Below are 21207 nucleotides of genomic sequence, written 5' to 3' on the forward strand. Positions count from 1 at the left end.
TAAAACACTCCTCACAACATAGAATTTATTAATACATTATTCATGCTTAACTTCACATGATCTTACAATTCATGTTTATATCTGGATTTACACTAACACATGGAACATTACACTTGCATGTTATGAAGATCATTATGCAGAGAAAAACATAACACAGCCAAATACTCATTATTTTAAAACAAATAATTTGTCAACATCAACATTTACATGCTCATGTGTCCAGAAGTATCATTCATCAGCTTTCTCATCTCTGAAAAGAATGTGCCATACCTTGAGGCGGGCTGCAAAACCCCCCACAAAAATACTGTAAATAGATCACTTGATCAATGGGTAAATGCACCCATTGTTCAATTAGAATTCCAAATATTTCAGCACACAGTGTGTCAACTTAAGATATAGTTAATCAGCACATCATAATGAGCTCTCCTTCACTTTACCCTCTTGCCATTGGTTACATGACTGCCCAATAATTCTACTGTAAAAAAGGTACTACATTAAAGTTCCCTAAGACATAAGAGAACATGTAGTTTGTATGTTAAGTGTTTCAGGCAGATCATTCTGTGGTGTTAAAACAAATAAACAATAAAAAACTATTTTAGTGTCATTGTCCATCACGTAACGTATTGTTTCACAACTGGGGGGTGAAATACCTCATGCCCATAGGGAGGTAGTCTTGAAGAGCTACGACCTAACCTCATTAGAAATACCTGGCTCTTGTTATCGATGTCAGTTAAGGCCTGGAGGTGAATTGTAGTTTTGTTAAATTGATTTGTTAAGATGAATTTGGAATTTAACACCTACTTCAAGGTAGTTAAAGATATTTGATTGTTAAGAGGTAAAGACAGTTGTGACCCACATTGCAGTTCATGCCTGCAGCATGATGCCCATACAGTACTCTCACACAGTAACACACAAACTGTACAACATTGGTTTAGTGCTCAGGATGTTTCTGTGGCTATACAATGCAGCCAGTCTCAGAGTATCACACTTCATTACCAGATCATATGAAACTCTAGTATCCTGCTACCATCTTCCGTAGTCCACTGAACTGGAACAAAGTAACTTAAAAACATTCACACAAAACAACAGCGAGAGAGAGCAAGAGGGAATGCTAGTCATGTTTGTGTCAGAAAAATGTCTCGATGGTCCTCAACATAAGAAAAAGTGGCCATTCCCACAGGTTGTCAGTCACAGTGATAGGCTCAGATCGACAGGGCTACTTGTCTTTCGGATCCGGCGGATCGTCATGCTTGCGTTCGGTCATCCGGGCACATTTCGGGCAAGTTGTAGAATTGTCATAGAAACAGTCCCTACAGAGAAACAGCACACAGGAAAAAGGTAAGTGTCAACCAATCACTGATATTATACATAAACACTACATATGTCTGATAAACGTGTCTGCCAGTGGAGGCTGGTGGAAGGAGCTATAGGAGGACTGGCTCAATGTAATGGCTGGAATGGAATAAATGCAACCGAGTCAAACATGTGGTTTCCATATGTATGATGTGTTTGTAATGGATGGAATGGAACAGTATCAATGAGCTCATCTTCCTATAGCTCCTCCCATCAGCCTCCTCTGGTGTCTACAGATAGGGGACTGACCTGTGGAAGACAGCAGAGCAGTCGTGGCACACTGAGGTGTGGCTGTCAAACGGGAACAGGATGTCTCCCTCCTTACACAGCTCACAAACAAAGCCTTTGGCTTGGCATCGCTGGAGAGGGCAAAGGACAGGGCACAGGTCAGTATCACAGGTCTCTACAGCTCAGTAGAACATCTGCCTGCTCCATTGGTTTTCTCCCCAGAATGATTCCTGTTCTTCGTCACCTTTGTGATAGACAAGTACAGTATAAAACTCACGTCACAGTCCAGTTTGATGTGCTTGGCAAAGGTAGTGTGGATCTCTGTGAGAGAGCAGCCGAGTCTGCCACTGGAGATGTCAATCAAATCCTGCAGCGAGTACATGTCATTGTTCTCCACAAAGTGCTGGCGATCATGGAGCTGAGAGAGGAAGGGAGATTAAAATGTATAGAGCGATAGAGGGAACTGACACATTTCCATATCCATTAAATTAGGTTAACTGACTTTAAACCTACTGAATGTAATAACTAAAAGCATTGTCTGAACTTTGAGCAACTTACACTGTAAAAACAAACCCTTATTTGGGACAATATTTTCATATGCATTAGAATAGTCCCCTCTTGTGCTGTATGTATCATATACCATTACTGCTCACAACTAAGCAGACATACATACACACAGAAGTTTACATACACTTAGGTTGTAGTCATTAAAACTTGTTTTTCCAACCACTCCACAAATTTCTTGTTAGCAAACTAGAGTTTTGGCAAGTCAGTTCAGACATCTACTTTGTGCATGACACAAATCATTTTTCCAACAATTGTTTACAGACAAATAAGTGAAATAATTCACTGCATCACAATTCCAGTGGGTCAGAAGTTTACATACACTAAGTTGAGTGTGCCTTTAAACAGCTTGGAAAATTCCAGAAAACGATGTCATGCTTTAGAAGCTTCTGATAGTCTAATTGACATAATTTGAGCCAAATGGAGGTGTACCTGTGGATGTATTTCAAGGCCTGCCTTCAAACTCAGTGCCTCTTTGCTTGACATCATTGGAAAAATCAAAAATCAGCCAAGACCTCAGAAAAATAATTGTAGACCTCCACAAGTCTGGTTCATCCTTGGGAGCAATTTCCAAACGCCTGAATGGACCACGTTCATCTGTACAAACAATAGTACGCAGGTATAAACACAATGGGACCACGCAGCCGTCATACCGCTCAGGAAGGAGACACGTTCTGTCTCCTAAAGATGAACGTACTTTGGTGCGAAAAGTGCAAATCAATCCCAGAACAACAGCAAAGGACCTTGTGAAGATGCTGGAGGAAACAGGTACAAAAGTATCTATATCCACAGTAAAACAAGTCCCATATCGACATAACCTGAAAGGCCGCTCAGCAAGGAAGAAGCCAAAACCGCCATAAAATAGCCAGACTACGGTTTGCAACTGCACATGGGGACAAAGATCATACTGATTTGCACTTTTTGGAGAAATGTCCTCTGGTCTGATGAAACAAAAATGGAATCGTTTGACCATAATGACCATTGTTATGTTTGGAGGAAAAAGAGGGAGGCTTGCAAGCCGAAGAACACCATCCCAACCGTGAAGCACAGGGGTGGCAGCATCATGTTGTGGGGTGCTTAGCTGCAGGAGAGACTGGTGCACTTCACAAAATAGATGGCATCATGAGGTAGGAAAATTATGTGGATATATTGAAGCAACATCTCACGATATCAGTCAGGAAGTTAAAGCTTGGTCACAAATGGGTCTTCCAAATGGACAATGACGCCAAGCATACTTCCAAAGTTGTGGCAAAATGGCTTAAGGACAACAAAGTCAAGGTATTGGAGTGGCCATCACAAAGCCCTGACCTCAATCCCATAGAAAATATGTAGGCAGAACTGAAAAGACATGTGCGAGCAAGGAGGCCAACAAACCTGACTCAGTTACACCAGCTCAGTCAGGAGGAATGGACCAAAATTCACCCAACTTATTGTGGGAAGCTTGTGTAAGGCTACCCGAAACGTTTGACCCAAGTTAAACAATTTTAAGGCAATGCTACCAAATACTAATTGAGTGTATGTCAACTTCTGACCCACTGGGAATGTGGTGAAATAAATAAAAGCTGAAATAAATCACTCTCTACTATTATCCTGACATTTCACATTCTTAAAATAAAGTGGTGATCCTAACTGACCTAAGACATGGAATTTTTACTAGGACTAAATGTCAGGCATTGTGAAAAAACTGAGTGTAAATGTATTTGGCTAATGTGTATGAAAACTTCCGACTTCAACTGTACATATCTACTTCCATTTCCCCGTACCCTTGAACGTCGACTCAGTACTGTGGATTCATGTACACTGAACAAAAATAAAACCCAAAATTCAACAATTTCAAATGTTTTACTGAGTTACAGTTCATAAGGAAATCTGTCAATGGCTGTGCGAAAAACGCTGGATATTGACGGGATCTAGGAAAATGCTGTTGTACACGTCGATCCAGAGCATCCCAAACATGCTCAACGGGTGACATGTCTGGTGAGTATGCAGGCCATGGACTGGAACATTTTCAGCCTCCAGGAATTGTGTACAGATCCCTGCATTATGCTGAACCATGAGATGATGGCAGTGGATGAATGGCACGACAATGGACCTCAGGCTCTCGTCATGGTATCTCGGTGCATTCAAACTGCCATAGATAAAATGCAATTGTGCTCGTTGTCCGTAGCTTATGCCTTCCCAAACCATAACCCCACCGCCACCTGCAAACCACTCACCCAATCGACACCATACACACTGTCTGCCATCTGCCCGGTACAGTTGAAACCGGGATTCATCTGTGAAGAGCACACTTCTCCAGTGTGCCAGTGGCAATCGAAGTCGGTTACGACGCCAAACTGCAATCAGGTCAAGACCCTGGTGAGGACGTCGAGCATGCAGATGAGCTTCCCTGAGATGGTTTGAGAGTTTGTGCAGAAATTCTTTGGTTGTGCAAACCCACAGTTTCATCAGTTGTCCGGGTGGCTGATCGCAGATGATCGTGGAGGTCCTGGGCTGGCATAGTTACATGTGGTCTGCGGTTGTGAGGCCAGTTGGACATACTGCCAAATTCTCTAAAACAACGACTTATGGTAGAGAAATTAACATTATATTCTCTGGCAACAGCTCTGGGGTGACATTCCTGCTGTCAGCATGCCAATTGCACACTCCCTCAAAACTTGAGACATCTCTGGCATTGTGTTGTGTAACAAAACTGCCCATTTAGAGTGGCCTTTTATTACCCCCCAGCACAAGGTGCACCTGTGTAATATTCATGCTTTTTAATCAACTTCTTGATATGTCACACCGGTCAGGTGGATGGATTAACTTGGCAAAAGAGAAATACTCACTAACACATTCATGCACAGCATTTGAGAGAAATACGCTTTTTGTGCATATGGATCTTTTATTTCAGCTCATGAAACATGGGACCAACACTTTACATGTTGCGTTTATGTTTGTGTTCAGTATTTACAGCCAAGCTATCATTGTGTATTTATTCCTTGTGTTCGTTTTTTTCTATTATTAAACGTACAGTACCGGTCAAAGGTTTGGACACACTAACTTATTCAAGGGTTTTTATTTTTACTATTTTCTACATTGTAGATAATAGTGAATACATCAATACTATGAAATAACACATATGGAATCATATGAAATATATTTTATATTTGAGATTCTTCAAATAGCCACCCTTTGCCTTGACGGCTTTGCACACTCTAGGCATTCTCTCAACCAGCTTCATGAGGTAGTCACCTGGAATACATTTCAATTAACAGGTGTGCGCCTTGTTAAAAGTTCATTTATGGAATTTCTTTCCTTCTTAATGCGTTTGAGCCAATCAGTTGTGTTGTGACAAGGTAGGGGGGCTATACAGAAGATAGCCCTATTTGGTAAAAGACCAAGTCCATATTATGGGAAGAACAGGTCAAATAAGCAAAGAGAAATGACAGTTCATCATTACTTTAAGACATGAAAGTCAGTCAATACGGAACATTTCAAGAACTTTTAAAGTTTCTTCAAGTGCAGTCGCAAAAACCATCAAGCGCTATGATGAAACTGGCTCTCATGAGGACCGCCACAGGAAAGGAAGACCCAGAGTTCCCTCTGCTGCAGAGGATAAGTTCATTAGAGTTATCAGCCTCAGGAATTGCAGCCCAAATAAATGCTTCACAGAGTTCAAGTAACAGACACATCTCAACATCAACTGTTAAGAGGAGACTGTGTGAATAAGGCCTTCACGGTCGAATTGCTACAAAGAAACCACTACTAAAGGACACCAATAAGAAGAAGAGACTTGCTTGGGTCTGGAGTCCAAATTTGAGATTTTTGGTCCCAGCCGGGTGTGGGTGAACGGATGATCTCCGCATGTGTATTTCCCACCGTAAAGCATGGAGGAGGAGGTGCTTTTCTGGTGACACGGTCTGTGACTTATTTAGAATTCAAGGCACACTTAACCAGCATGGCTACCACAGCATTCTGCAGCGAAACGTGGCTTAGTGGGACTATCATTTGTTTTTCAACAGGACATTGACGCAACACACCTCCTGGCTGTGTAAGGGCTATTTTAACAATACTTAGAGTGATGGAGTGCTGCATCAGATGACCTGGCCTCCACAATCACCCGACATCAAACAAATTGAGCTGGTTTGGGATGTGTCGAACCGCAGAGTGAAGGAAAAGCAACCAACAAGTGCTCAACATATGTGGGAACTCCTTCAAGACTGTTGGAATAGCATTCCAGATTAAGCTGGTTGAGAGAATGCCAAGCGTGTGCAACGCTGTCATCAAGGCAAAGGGTGGCCATTTGAAGAATCTCAAATATATTTTGATTTGTTTAACACTTTTTTGATTACTACATGATTCCACATGTGTTATTTCATAGTGTTGATGTCTTCACTATTATTCTACAATGTAGAACATTGTAAAAATAAAGAAAAACCCGTTGAATGAACTTTTGAACGGTAGTATATATATTTTTTCTTTATTGTATTCTGCATTGTTGGGAAGGGTCCGTAAGTATGCATTTTACTTAGTCTACATCGGTTGATTACGAAGCATGTCACAATTTAAACTTGATATGATTCTTATATCAGTATGTTATTAATAAAAGGCCAGAGAGTGGCGCTGTTGCAGCACATACTCAGCCATGACATCAGCCATGACCTCAGCAAAAATAGGTTCCTCTGGGTTGTTTAACAATACTGCTGCATGACCCTTACGCAAGGCACTGGATGCAAATGCAATGTCCTTTATACAGAGATTGGAATGTGATATTTATATGATGCTATGGCTGTGGTGAAGATGTCGTGGGGGTGCTGGGAGGATGTCGGGGTGATGTGATGATGTGTTGATATTGCGGGGATGTTGCTGACCTGCAGTAGCAGCCGTGCCTCCAAGGCCTCCTTACAGGTGATGAAGTAGGGCTTCATCAGTAGGATGTCCTGACGGAGCTTCTGCAGGGAGGAACACATTCACACACAAGCCATCAGTCACACCCTGTTTCCACGGGACAATGTCAGACACAACATGTTCTATGGGAAATCGCTTTTGAATGTGCCCCCCACCCCATATTTCTAATTTCATGGAACTATCTGATGAAGCTAGTTCTTTTATATACCATAAACAAGTGTCTTTCTTCTCTGGCCCGACAATCTCCCCAATGACAGAAACAGCTGTCTGTCTGCCTCAGTATTCTAATCCCTCACCACAAAACACACTGGCACAAATAGAACTGCTGACTGGTGAGAATCTCCTGAAAACAAAAGCCTGGTCTACTGTGTGATAGTACAGACAAGGAAGAGCTCCCAAAACAAGTCCTATAGACATTTTACATTTTAGTCATTTAGCAGACGCTCTTATCCAGAGCGACTTACAGTAGTGAGTGCATACATTTCATACAGTACTGGTCCCCCGTGGGAATTGAACCCACAACCCTGGCGTTGCAAACACCATGCTCTACCAACTGAGCCACACAGTAGCAATCCCAGTTTATATGGAGTGGAAATGGAGTGCAAGACAAAACCACATTTTAATGAATTTATGTCACAAACATTCAGTACATACTATTCATGCAGAGTCCCTGTTGCTCATATGTCACCTACCCTGATCTCCACTAGTTCCTCCACAAAGTTGAAGAGCAGTGGGTTGACCTCCCTCAGTTTCAGTACAGGCCGAGGTATCATCAGGGCCAGGTAACGCATGGAGGAACGACATACCTGACCAGAGAGCACGGGACACACTTATAGATAGAACTGCACAGAATGCAAATAGTCAAACACAGACGCTAAGAAAACACAACAGTTTTTTAATGTGTTCTGTCTCCATGTGATACACTGTGATAGGGTTCTATGCTCTCAACATCATAGGATCATTATTATTCCTGGCTTCAGGCCTGCTTCTTCAGTGATGTTTATCCATTACACGGTCACCAAAGGAAACAGCAGTGCATTCTCTTACCAGCTGCTCATCATGTAATATAAGGTAGACTTTGTTGAAGTTCCTGGTTGTGTAAACATCATGTAATATAATGTAGAGTTTGTTGAAGTTCCTGGTTGTGTAAAATATCTATATTGATAAAGGAAAAACAGTGTGCTATTAGCATCTCTCTTTGGTACCTTGCGTGGCTCAAACTCCCAGTTGTGGATGACGCGTGCAGGGATGACAGCGGTGTCATTCCAGTGGCAGGTGCTGCAGTAGTACTGGCCCGTGTAGTCACACTGCCTGGCCTCGCTGGGCACGCCCCCTACAGGACAACAGTGCAGCATGGGTCTCACTGACATAACTGTCTCAGAGACAACTCACTGATCATGCAACTAACACTGTCACACAACACTCACTGACACATTACAGAACAAATATTTTCCTAACCACAACATAATTAAACTCTTAATGAGATACTAGAACTCAGCATAGCTTTTGATTTACATTCAACAGATCCCAGGGAGGAGAATCCTGGCAAGTAACTATTGCTGTAACTTTTAATGATCACATTACACTATCAAAGCTGATTTAACTGTCCAAGCTCGATGTGAGTGCATTAGATTAGCAGACTGAGTTAAGCACCATCTGTTCTATTAGCATAGAGAGTGGATCAGAATGACTAAGTGCTCTAGCTAAATGTCTTTAGATCCCCAGAGGAACACTAATACTTATTGGGCTCCAGGTTTTCCTTGTACAGTACAGTAGGTTTAGTCACAGTCTGTGAGAGGAGAAGAATGTCCACACAGCCCATTGACCCAGAGGTTAGGCATTGATTTTATAACTGTGATTGTGTTAATACAACAAGGGTCCATAGACATCATGCTCATATATTTCAATTTGTGCTGACTGCTAATTGGCTATCAAGTCGGTCTCATAAAGGCTGAACACTCACTTAATGACACAGGCGTGCGGCACTCGGCACAGCGGTAGTCCTGCCGGTCCAGCCCGATCTCTGGGCAGATGCTGAGCTCGTACTCTGACTGGTGGCTGACCTTTGACCTCACGCAGGGTTTGTTGATGAGGTTCAAGCACTTGCTATGGCAACGGTAGTAACAACCTGCGAGAGGGACAGGGGGACAGAGATATTAGTACACAGCTAACTACCGTTTTAAAATTCAATATGTGACTTAAGATTCTGGAGAGAAAGTTGGCCATACGGTACACCAATTCAATTTCTCTCTCCAACTCAATTAATTCACCAGGGCCAACGTCGACCAATAGAAGGTCTCAGGAGGGCAGTGTTGCCTAGCAACTGAACGCTATTCAGTTTTGGTTGCTTAGCAATGGTCTCTTTCATATGTTTACCCAAGTTCAGCCATACAGCTGTTACCGTTCAGTGTCCATGAGGTTTTACCACTGAGAACATTTTGGCTTAATGCACTCCTACCTGTGCAGGTGTACCAGGTCTGGATGAGGCCCCAGATGATAGTGCTGCACTTGTCACATGTCTGTTTCACACTCTTGCTCTTCTCCTTGGAGAAACGATGCTCCAATAGCACCCTCAGGTTTGGCTCATCCTCTTCAGGGTCCTGTTGAGTGACAAGGAGCAGAGTCAATCAGAACGCAGCACAAGAGCACAGCATTGTGTCAGAGACCTACACTACAGTCTCCGTTATTAATCAACTGGACGAGTTCACTGCAGCACTTTCAACCCACTCATTCTCACAGTGTGTGAATGACACCAAAACAACCAGGCAATATCAGCATAATCCAGACACTGCATGAGCTATAAGGGGTGATTTCACGTTTTTTTGTAAGCTAAAATGTGACAACCACAGCGAGAGACTGACATAAAATGAGGAAACATGGACACGAAGACCCAAACAAGACGTGCATTGCCTTCAGAAAGTGTTCATACCCCTAGACTTATTCCACATTTTGTGGTTACAGCCTGAATTAGAAATGAATTAAATTGATTTTTTTCCCTCTCAGTCATCTTATTTTCTTTCACCTTTATTTAACCAGGTAGGCAAGTTGAGAACAAGTTGTCATTTACAATTGCGACCTGGCCAAGATAAAGCAAGCAGTTTGACACATACAACAACACAGAGTTACACATGGAGTAAAACAAACATACAGTCAATAATATAGTAGAAAAAGAAGTCTATATACAAAATGAGCAAATGAGGTGAGATAAGGGTGGTAAAGTCAAAAAAGGCCATGGTGGCAAGGTAAATACAAGATAGCAAGTAAAACCCTGGAATGGAAGATTTGCAGTGGAAGAAAGTGCAAAGTAGAAATATAAATAATGAGGTGCAAAGGAGCAAAATAAATAAATAAATACAGTAGGGGAAGAGGGAGTTGTTTGGGCTAAATTATAGATGGGCTATGTACAGGTGCAGTGATCTGTGAGCTGCTCTGACAGCTGGTGCTTAAAGCTAGTGAGGGAGATAAGTGTTTCCAGTTTTAGAGATTTTTGTAGTTCGTTCCAGTCATTGGCAGCAGAGAACTGGAAGGAGAGGCGGCCGAAGGAGGAATTTGCTTTGGGGGTGACCAGAGAGATATACCTGCTGGAGTGCATGCTACAGGTGGGTGCTACTATGGTGACCAGCGAGCTGAGATAAGGGGACCTTTACCTAGCAGGGTCTTGTAGATGACCTAGAGCCAGTGGGTTTGGCAACGAGTATGAAGCGAGGGCCAGCCAACGAGAGCATACAAGTCGCAGTGGTGGGTAGTATATTGGGCTTTGGTGACAAAACGGATGGCACTGTGATAGACTGCATCCAATTTATTGAGTAGGGTATTGGGAGGCTATTTTGTAAATGACATCGCCTGAAGTCGAGAATCGGTAGGATGGTCAGTTTTACGAGGGTATGTTTAGCAGCATGAGTGAAGGATGCTTTGTTGAGAAAAAGGAAGCCAATTCTAGATTTAACTTTCGATTGGAGATGTTTCATGTGAGTCTGGAAGGAGAGTTTACAGTCTAACCAGACACCTAGGTATTTGTAGTTGTCCACATATTCTAGGTCAGAACCGTCCACATATTCTAGGTCAGAACCGTCCAGAGTAGTGATGCTGGACGGGCGGGCAGGTGCAGGCAGCGATCGGTTGAAGAGCATGCATTTAGTTTTGCTTGTATTTAAGAGCAGTTGGAGGCCACGGAAGGAGAGTTGTATGGCATTGAAGCTCGTCTGGGGGGTAGTTAACAGTGTCCAAAGAAGGGCCAGAAGTATACAGAATGGTGTCATCTGCGTAGGGGTGGATCAGAGACTCACCAGCAGCAAGAGCAACATCATTGATGTATACAGAGAAAAGAGTCAGCCCAAGAATTGAACCCTGTGGCACCCCCATAGAGACTGCCAGAGGCCCAGATAACAGGCCATCTGATTTGACACATTGAACTCTATCAGAGTAGTAGTTGGTGAACCAGGCGAGGCAATCATTTGAGAAACCAAGGCTATTGAGTCTGCCGATGAGGATGTGGTGATTGACAGAGTCGAAAGCTTTGGCCAGGTCAATGAATACGGCAGCACAGTATTGTTTCTTATCGATGGCGGTTAAGATATCGTTTAGGACCTTGAGCGTGGCTGAGGTGCACCCATGACCAGCTCTGAAACCATATTGCATAGTGGAGAAGGTGCGGTGCGATTCGAAATGGTCGGTAATCTGTTGACTTGGCTTTCGAAGACTTTAGAGAGGCAGGGTAGGATAGATATAGGTCTGTAGCAGTTTGGGTCAAGAGTGTCCCGTCCTTTGAAGAGGGGGATGACCGCAGCTGCTTTCCAATCTTTGGGAATCTCAGAAGACACGAAAGAGAGGTTGAACAGGCTAGTAATAGGGTTGCAACAATTTCGGCAGATAATTTTAGAAAGGGTCCAGATTGTCTAGCCCGGCTGATTTGTAGGGGTCCAGATTTTGCAGCTCTTTCAGAACATCAGCTGACTGGATTTGGGAGAAGGAGAAATGGGGAAGGCTTGGGCGAGTTGCTGTGGGGGGTGCAGTGCTGTTGACCGGGGTAGGGGTAGCCAGGTGGAAAGCATGGCCAGCCGTAGAAAAATGCTTATTGAAATTCTCAATTATAGTGGATTTACCAGTGGTGACAGAGTTTCCTATCCTCAGTGCAGTGGGCAGCTGGGAGGAGGTGCTCTTATTCTCCAAAGACTTTACAGTGTCCCAGAACTTTTTTGAGTTTGTGTTGCAGGAAGCAAATTTCTGCTTGAAAAAGCTAGCCTTGGCTTTTCTAACTGCCTGTGTATATTGGTTTCTAACTTCCCTGAAAAGTTGCATATCACGGGCGCTATTCGATGCTAATGCAGAACGCCACAGGATGTTTTTGTGTTGGTTAAGGGCAGTTAGGTCTGGAGAGAACGAAGGGCTATATCTGTTCCTGGTTCTAAATTTATTGAATGGAGCATGCTTATTTAAGATGGTGAGGAAGGCATTTAAAAAAAATAACCAGGCATCCTCTACTGACGGGATGAGGTCAATATCCTTCCAGGATACCCGGGCCAGGTCAATTAGAAAGGCCTGCGCGCTGAATTGTTTCAGGGAGCGTTTGACAGTGATGAGTGGAGGTCGTTTGACCGCTGACCATTTACGGATGCAGGCAATGACGCAGTGATCGCTGAGATCTTGGTTGAAAACAGCAGAGGTGTATTTAGAGGGCAAGTTGGTTAGGATGATATCTATGAGGGTGCCCGTGTTTACGGCTTTGGGGTGGTACCTGGTAGGTTCATTGATAATTTGTGTGAGATTGAGGGCATCAAGCTTAGATTGTAGGATGGCTGGGGTGTTAAGCATGTCCCAGTTTAGGTCACCTAGCTGCACGAACTCTGAAGATAGATGGGGGGGGCAATCAGTTCACATATGGTGTCCAGAGCACAGCTGGGGGCAGAGGGTGGTCTATAGCAGGCGGCAACGGTGAGAGACTTGTTTTTAGAGAGGTGGATTTTTAAAAGCAGAAGTTCAAATTGTTTGGTACAGACCTGGATAGTAGGACAGAACTCTGCAGGCTCCCTCTGCAGTAGATTGCAACACCGCCACCTTTGGCCGTTCTATCTTGCCTGAAAATGTTGTAGTTAGTGATGGAGATTTCAGAGTTTTTGGTGGTCTTCCTAAGCCAGGATTCAGACACGGCTAGGACATCCGGGTTGGCAGAGTGTGCTAAAGCAGTGAATAAAACAAACTTAGGGAGGAGGCTTCTAATGTTAACATGCATGAAACCAAGGCTATTACGGTTACAGAAGTCATCAAAAGAGAGCGCCTGGGGAATAGGAGTGGAGCTAGGCACTGCAGGGCCTGGATTCACCTCTATATCGCCAGAGGAACAGAGGAGGAGTAGGATAAGGGTACGGCTAAAGGCTATAAGAACTGGTCGTCTAGTACGTTCAGAACAGAGAGTAAAAGGAGCAGGTTTCTGGGGGCGATAAAATAGCTTCAAGGTATAATGTACAGACAAAGGTATGGTAGGATGTGAATACAGTGGAGGTAAACCTAGGCACTGAGTGATTATGAGAGAGATATTGTCTCTAGAAACATCATTGAAACCAGGTGATGTCATCGCATGTGTGGGTGGTGGAACTGAGAAGTTGGATAAGCTATAATGAGCAGAGGCTCTACAGTGAAATAAGCCAATAAACACTAACCAGAACAGCAATGGACAAGGCATATTGACATTAAGGAGAGGCATGCTTAGCCAAGTGATCAAAAGGGTCCAGTGAGTAGTGAGGTCAGTTGCAGTCACGACGATTCAGACAGCTAGCCGGGCCATGGGTAGCAAGTTGGCAGAAGATGGTCTGTTATTAGCCACCTCATGTGTTTCCGTCGGTAGATTAGTGGGGTTCAGTGTGGTAGAGGGGACCAATCCAATTGGCAAAATAGTTACAGTTATAGTGGCCCAAGAAAATTGGCCGATAGACCTATTCAGATAGCAGCCGATAAGACAGTTAACGATTAGCTGGCTGCAGATGGGCGTTCAGGTTATGTCACGGAGGGGCCAGTTGGATAACTCCCTCGGGCAGATAACGTTGGTAGTCCAGTCGTGAAGGCTCGGTGGGGCTCCGCATCGGCAGTAAAACGGGTCCGGATAGGTGATTGTTGACGAGGAGTGGCTGATGGAACTCTTCAGCTGGCTAGCTCCGGAATAATTGATGTTAGCTCCGGGACCAACGTTAGCCAATAGTCACTCGGATAGCAGCTAGCTAGCTGCAAGATCCAGGTGTAAATATCCAGAGCTTGCGGTTTTACTTATTGCAAACAGGATGCATGTTTTGGAATAGTATTTTTCCGTACAGGCATCCCTTCTTTTCACTCTGTCATTTAGGTTAGTATTGTAGTAGCTACAATGTTGTTGATCTATCTTCAGTTTACTCCTATCACAGACTTTAAACTCTAACTGTTTTAAAGTCACCATTGGCCTCATGGTGAAATCCCTGAGTGATTTCCTTCCTCTCTGGCAACAGAGTTAAGAAGGACACCTGTATCATTGTAGTGACTGAGTTTATTGATACGCCATTCAAAGTGTAATTAATAAGTTTACCATGCTCAAAGAGATATTTCAATGTCTGCTCTTCTTTTTTACTCAACTACCAATAGGTGCCCTTCTTTGCGAGGCATTGGAAAACCTTGCTGGTCTTTGTGGTTGAATCTGTGTTTGAAATTCATTGCTCGACTGAGGGACCTTACAGTTAATTGTCAGTGTGGGGTACAGAGATGAGGTGGTCATTCAAAAATAATGTTAAACACTATTATTGAGTCCATGCCACTTATGTGACTTGTTAAGCAAATGTTTACTCCTGAACTTATTTAGGCTTATAACAAAGGGGTTGAATACTTATTGACTCAAGACATTTCAGCTTTTCATTTTTATTTAATTTGTAAACATTTCTAAAAACATAATTCCACTTTGACATTATGGGTTATTGTGTGTAGGCCAGTGACACAAAATCTCAATTTAATACACTTAAAACTTAGGATGTAAAACAACAAAATGTGGAAAAAGTCAAGGGGTGACTACTTTCTGAAGGCACTATGTTACACAGTAATATTGGACTGACATTTCCAGAGGTAGTGAATGATTTGTGAATGGCTGTCATGCACACACAGTTCATGTTCACAAGTAAGTGCTCTGAAAACAGTTTTTTTTTTAGTTGGTCGACTCTTCTACGTAGATATGACTAATTCCTTACCCCCTTAACTCATGGCCTCTGGGTGGTTCAATACTTCCCTCCAGCCTCCCCTCTCCCCTGGTCTTACCTTGAGCTCCTGTAGTTTGAGCCGTAGGTGGATGAGTTTGACCACAGTGTCCTTCTGTCTCTCTGAATGCTCAGGCAGCTCCAGGATTAATCTCTTACACTCCTCTATGGCCATCTTCAGCTGCTCAATGTCCGACGCTACAAATGAGCCCTGCACGGAGACATACAGTAAAAACACACAAAAGTCCATGCATGAGCAGACACGGACACCAAATCTCACATTAGCACATACTGATTGCCATTTAAACTGCACATAGACAGACAAGTGTATCCATCACAGTTGTGGTTTCACTAAGAATTACTTTCATGCAACCACACCGACTAGTTAGTAGTTCACCAACATCCAAAATGGCCGTATAAGGATTGTTCTTACGACAGGTCGAGAGAAGTGGTCCTCTGCCAGTCCCAGGTCCATGGCTCGGTCCAAACTCTGTTTTCTGCTCTTAGAGGAGAAGAGCTCAGGTCTCAGCTCTGAGGAAAGACAGACAAGAAGTACTGGTAGCATTGTTCTCTCTCTCTCACACACACACAGTAAAGCTAACGCACGCCCACTTAAACCCACACACACACAGACACACACACACACACACACAACCTTTTACAGAACACACGTTTGTCTAAAAGGAGTTTCACCCTCTGAGTGGATAAAGCAGTCACAAGATACTGTTTTTATACAGTTTAAAACCAGAGGGAAACAGGAAAGGACTACTGCACTTGAAGTGCTAAAGGTTGCTAGGTAACAGATTTAAGGCTATACAGCCTCAAGATTAACAGGCAGATATGACTAACCTAACAGTCCCACTGTACGGATGTGGGTATGGATGTGGGCCAGACATCAGCTTACGCTCCCACAATTTACACCTCACCTATTGGATTTAACAAAGGCTATCGTCCCTGATTTGCAATAATCTTATTCTTCTTCGTAAAATTATTTGGGACACGTTTATGCTACTTCATTAAAGGGTTTGACAACAAAGAACTTAGAATTATAGTACAAAGGCAAGTCATGGCAGATAGAAGCTTTATTCTCTGACACCAACTCTAATGTGGGTTGCTGTATTATCAGAGTAATCACACAGATCAAAGCAATCTGACAATCTGATGAAGAAAGTTCTCCTTGGTTTAGCTCGGCTCCCAACTTCAGCACCAGAGCATACACAGTTCAGCTCTCCAGTCTTTAAATCAAAGGGAGTGCTGGTAGGCCTGGGGGCATGTAAACTGATCAAATATTTAAAGCCTTAGAGGAACCAGAGAGAGGCTTTAAGCCATATTGTGTGGTTTTGTGCCAGGGTACCAGATATTGGCTGAGGGCTAGCCTCTTTGAAACTCTAAGCTTCTACATCTCCAAAGAACACTTCCTGATAAAAAGCTGATTCCCAAAGCTTTTACTTTTGGCTGTAACAGATGGCTCAACACAGTAAGAAACAGATCAATTAGGCCTAAAGATCCCGAAGGACAAGATTCCCCTCCGATCATCATAAAGAAATATATATATTATGAAAATACAGAGATGCTACATGACATGTGCTATTACATCAGCAGTTAGCCTGGACCACAAACAGATGTCTACCCCCGGCAAGAAGCATTTTGGATGTCTAACAACTGACTAGTTCATCAGATAGACCTAAAGCCAAAACATATCATTACAAACAAACAACATTCAGCACGTAGTAGTCTCAAGTTAGCCTGTATCAAGTAAACCCAAAGCTAATCTCACTATCTAGGCCTGCATATTGTTTGTACCTGCATACACCTCAGATGACATCATGGTAGCGAGAGACAAGATATCCTGAGTCGCTGGCTGCCAGAGAGTGCTGGAGAGGCAGACAGATGCAGCTGAAGCCTAGACAGTGTTCTAGTAAACTGAGCTAAGTGTAGGCATATGATTACAGGAATCATTCTGAACCACAGTACCACCTAATGCTCCTGTCTCAGTTCCTCTCATTACTTTTGGCCCACAACTACAGATCCAGGGTCAGTCGGTGTTGTTGATGAGCTCATAATGGTTAGGGTGCTGTTGCAAGAGTTGTACTAAATCAGATATTAAGCAACAGAGATATGGAAAAGACAGCAGCCTTCCTCTTTCAGTCTATGCTGTTGTTTAGCTGTACAGTCAGTCACATCATTTCAAAATGTATAGATTGTTCCATCTCTTGCAGACTATAGTTCTCCAGACAAAGCTTGCTCTGGTACAGGTTGCAGCTCTAAACTTGCAGATGCAGACTGGCTGCACAGACAACATGAACTGACTTCCCACCAGGCTACTGCACTACTCCATCTTCAATAAGAGACTGCTGCAGTGTCATCAGGTTGTCGGCTCATCCATTCTCCAGGCCTTTGCTGAGATGAGTAAGACACACAGAATCTGCCTCCGCATTCTCTTTTCATCACATGGCAATCACATTCAGCACTGGTGTTAATTCATTTCACATTCATTACACATGTATAGTGGGACCCATCAATGAACTAGGCTACTATTCAACCCGCCAGTCACACTCACCATCTCGAGAGGGGGTTTTACCCCCTGGGGGGCCGCCCTCCTCCTCCTCCCCCCGGTCAAAGGGGTTGAGGCGGGCTTGGCGAAAAGAAGCAGGTCTCTCATGATATTCCATCTCACCGGCTACATCTGTGGAAGACACACAACACATGGGCAAACAGTCATGAACCAGAAGGACGAGAGACACATGGACTTGGCTACGTCCCACCAAGTCAAGCCTCAAGAGAAAGGGGGGGGGGGTCAAACTCGCTCTAACTTGACACTCCCTCAAGGACGGAGTGGTTATTTTCTATCCAGTCAATATGGCTGTATTGCCATTTATTGCTTTGGAATTTGATCCTGTGAGTGTTGATCTTCCCTGTTTTATAGACGAAAGTGAGCTACCATAAGCATGAGGATATGGGTACAGAGAATTGGTACTCAGGCATGGTTGATATGCCATGTTATTATATCTTGTAGGGATCAGATATTGACACATCTAATATGCATTATCATAGACACATAAGCTTAGCACAGTCATCAGAGCTGCAGGATCAGCTCAGATGAGCGACTGCACTGTCTGAAAACAAGCAAGACTCCCATTAAAAGTAATAGTTTAGAGGGTTGTCACTGTTTTTGCTTTGACTTAAAGCCTAAACATGTCCTCAAACACTATATTTTATTATTTTACATGCATTTTAGAAGCTATTTTATCAGAGGTGGACCAAGTCACTATTATTCGAGTCACAAGCAAGTGTCAAGTCACAAGATGAGCCTCAAGTCGAGTCCCAAGTAGAACGGGTCAAGACTCGAGTCAAGTCCAAGTCGTGCATTCTAAGAGCAAGTCAAGTCCAGTCACAAGTTTAAGTCAAGTCTCAAGTAAAAAAATAACTATACACGCAAATGCCTTGTCCAACTATAAATCTTTGTCTATCTATTGAGGCTACCAGACAGCCCTTTCCTTTAGTTTGTCTACAACACATTTTGATTAGCCTATGTAATAGTAAAATAGGAACCTTGTAGCAGTCATAAAGGCATGACATCAGCAGAAGACACGTCAACATGCTCAGAGTGTAGACTTATTTACCCGTCTTGGTAATCCAAGGTGAAAGCCATATCATACAAAATATACACAGGCAATAGCCCCTGTATCAGGCTTAACCTGTCCTATCTGAACGGACACAGGTCGAGGGCAAGACTGTACAACCTCCCCCTGAGGAACCGAATCTAACAGGAGCTCAAACAGGTAGGCCTACATAATATAAGTGCTTGGCCCACAAGACCATACAATTACCCAATTGGCAATTACAACCAATACACTGGTTCTACAATGTAAAAGGCTATTTCCACAGCCATTGGTACATTCGTCTTAATCAGACTTAATGATTATTAATGATATTTCAACCCCATGCATACATGGAACAATCATTTGTTCACACACAACAACCATGACACAGACACACAGAACTCCGACATAACCCAGGGAATATGAACAAAGGAAACCCAGGGAATATGAACAAAGGAAACCATACATTGAATTAAATACACAGAACTTCTACTTCATGAATCTTATGAACGTTAATGTGCACTATACACAACGCGCCAACTCAGAGTAAGAAATGGTTGGCTAAATGAAATGGTATCAATCGTATGTTTATCAAACCAGAAACATAAATGTCTACGTGTTGCAATAAACTGTATGGGGATAGAATGATGAAACTTTAGCAATTATTGTAGTATTTGATGGAATATAGATTTACCTCATAGGGCCTATGCATTTAAACGCGTGAAAGCAACAGCAAACATTTTAACAACAGGAAAAGAGCCGCGCAGGAGGCTATGGGGCGTCTTCGCCACAGTAATAATTCATTTTAACAACAAATTCCAAATGCCAGCTTCATAAGTAAATGACCAATTTCTAGCAATAGTTACATACCAAAACACCAGTAGGCATATGATAATAAGTGTTGCCCCATTGCTGGTGAGTTTACAAAGTAAACCGTTAATATTCTTGATCACCACATTTTTTTGGAGCTGCATATTCATCTATTTATTATGGCAATCGTCTCTTTTGCGCTGCACTCGATCGTATAGTTGTACAGCAAATCATCAATCGCTTCGCTAGCTCACCCGACCTGTGTTGATTGACAGTTTGCTGGTCCAATCAGAGTGCCGAGTGTGCGTTTCACTAGCCAATCTGTTGCAGGTTTTTTGCAAGGGCGATGCTGCGGCTACTGTCTCTAGCTACGTGTAGAAGTCAATCCACAGTATAATCTGTGCCACAAAATATTACAAACCTGGCCAGATAATTTTAATTCATACATCTCTGGTCAAAGTCGAGTGCTGATGCTCCAAATCCAGTCATTTTTCTTTTCTATCAAGTCATCAAATTTGTGATTTGAGTCAGACTCGAGTCCAAGTCACGTGACTGGAGTCCACAACCCTGCTTTATACAGAAAATTGGTATACAACCCGTATAATTCCATTACAATATTTTAGGTTGACAATAATTATATTAAACAATTTGATATCACATGCCATACTTTTATTTTGCTGCATAACTAAAATCCGGAGTATGCCTCTACTGCTATGTATTCAATTTAGACTGTTTTGGATATCTCCCTGACCAATATGGCTGCCACATCACTCCATTCTGGAACTTCAAGGGTTTCTGACATCAGCCCTCTATCTAGTAATTTAATAGTATCTCAACTAGCTAGTTAGCTAACGTTGCCTACAAAACGAAAGGGTAGCACGTAAGAAGGTTCCGAGTTTTAAAACATTGGAAGACTTGCATGAGCCAGGTAGCCAGCAACTATAAACGGCAATGTTATCAACAATGTTAGCTATGAAAACTAAAATCACTGTAAATATTAATAGCCAGCTTGCTAGCAAAACAGTCGTTAGCTTAGCTAGCTTAATTGCTAGCTAACATTCCCTAGACAGTTTACTTACCCCATTGTCGACCTTCAAACAACAATATTTCATCCGTAAAAGGTTGATGTTGGACACGTTGAACGCTGTGCATTCAGTTTTCTTCGCAAATATATCCTGTATCCTTCTTGGGTTCTCTGTCATCACCATCACAGAATGATTCCAATGTTTTTCTGTCAGCGCAGGAATACTTCTTTGCAGCGATACCTCGCGGGAAATTTATGTAACAACAACCATGACTGGTGTTTTGCAGGCAATATTGGTATGCACTTGATGCATGCGTACATGATACAACATTCATAAATCAACCTGGATAACGTGGCATTTTGTTTCTTGAATCACTAGCTTTGTCTCAACGCCTCAAAAAAAAAAGCTACACAAAATCTGAGTAGCATTTGGTGAAGATTGCTTAGGGACAGTGTTTTTTTGTTCATTGTCTGCTTGTTTAAATCCAATCGTCAACTCTTGAATGCCAGAGCAAGAAAGGAAAAGAGGAAT

General features: G+C 42.8%; 1 protein-coding gene across 4 annotated transcripts; it reads right to left on the reverse strand.

The window, feature by feature from the left end:
• Positions 1-8: 8 nt before the first annotated feature.
• Positions 9-20950, reverse strand: def8 (differentially expressed in FDCP 8 homolog). Of its 4 annotated transcripts, XM_029721338.1 has the most exons (13): positions 19776-19873; positions 17800-17925; positions 17043-17639; positions 15673-15770; positions 15301-15450; positions 9494-9635; positions 8999-9163; positions 8241-8368; positions 7728-7841; positions 6999-7079; positions 1859-1999; positions 1603-1712; positions 9-1310 (listed from the first exon to the last, which is right to left on the reverse strand). In XM_029721338.1, the coding sequence occupies exons 3-13, from the start codon at positions 17065-17067 to the stop codon at positions 1217-1219; spliced, it is 1248 nt and encodes a 415-aa protein (XP_029577198.1). In that variant the 5' UTR covers positions 17068-17639; positions 17800-17925; positions 19776-19873; the 3' UTR covers positions 9-1216. The 4 variants fall into 4 exon arrangements, with proteins under 4 accessions (XP_029577198.1, XP_029577194.1, XP_029577195.1 ...); XM_029721334.1 differs by lacking the exons at positions 17043-17639; positions 19776-19873 and adding an exon at positions 20731-20950; XM_029721335.1 differs by lacking the exon at positions 17043-17639 and having other exon boundaries at positions 19776-19879.
• Positions 20951-21207: the final 257 nt, after the last annotated feature.

This window comes from Salmo trutta, chromosome 29, assembly GCF_901001165.1.
Source record: "Salmo trutta chromosome 29, fSalTru1.1, whole genome shotgun sequence".
NCBI classification, from domain to species: Eukaryota; Metazoa; Chordata; class Actinopteri; order Salmoniformes; family Salmonidae; genus Salmo; species Salmo trutta.

What these genes read in the sequence shown, in the direction of transcription:
- def8 (XM_029721334.1), bottom strand. Translation starts at nt 20,803, where the DNA reads ATGCACAGCGTTCAACGTGTCCAACATCAACCTTTTACGGATGAAATA. An exon ending in TAAAACCCCCTCTCGAGATG is followed by an intron (nt 15,771 to 17,799) that starts GTGAGTGTGACT and finishes GTCTTTCCTCAG; the next exon opens with AGCTGAGACCTGAGCTCTTC. An exon ending in AGGCACGGCTGCTACTGCAG is followed by an intron (nt 2,000 to 6,998) that starts GTCAGCAACATC and finishes TTCCTCTCTCAG; the next exon opens with CTCCATGATCGCCAGCACTT.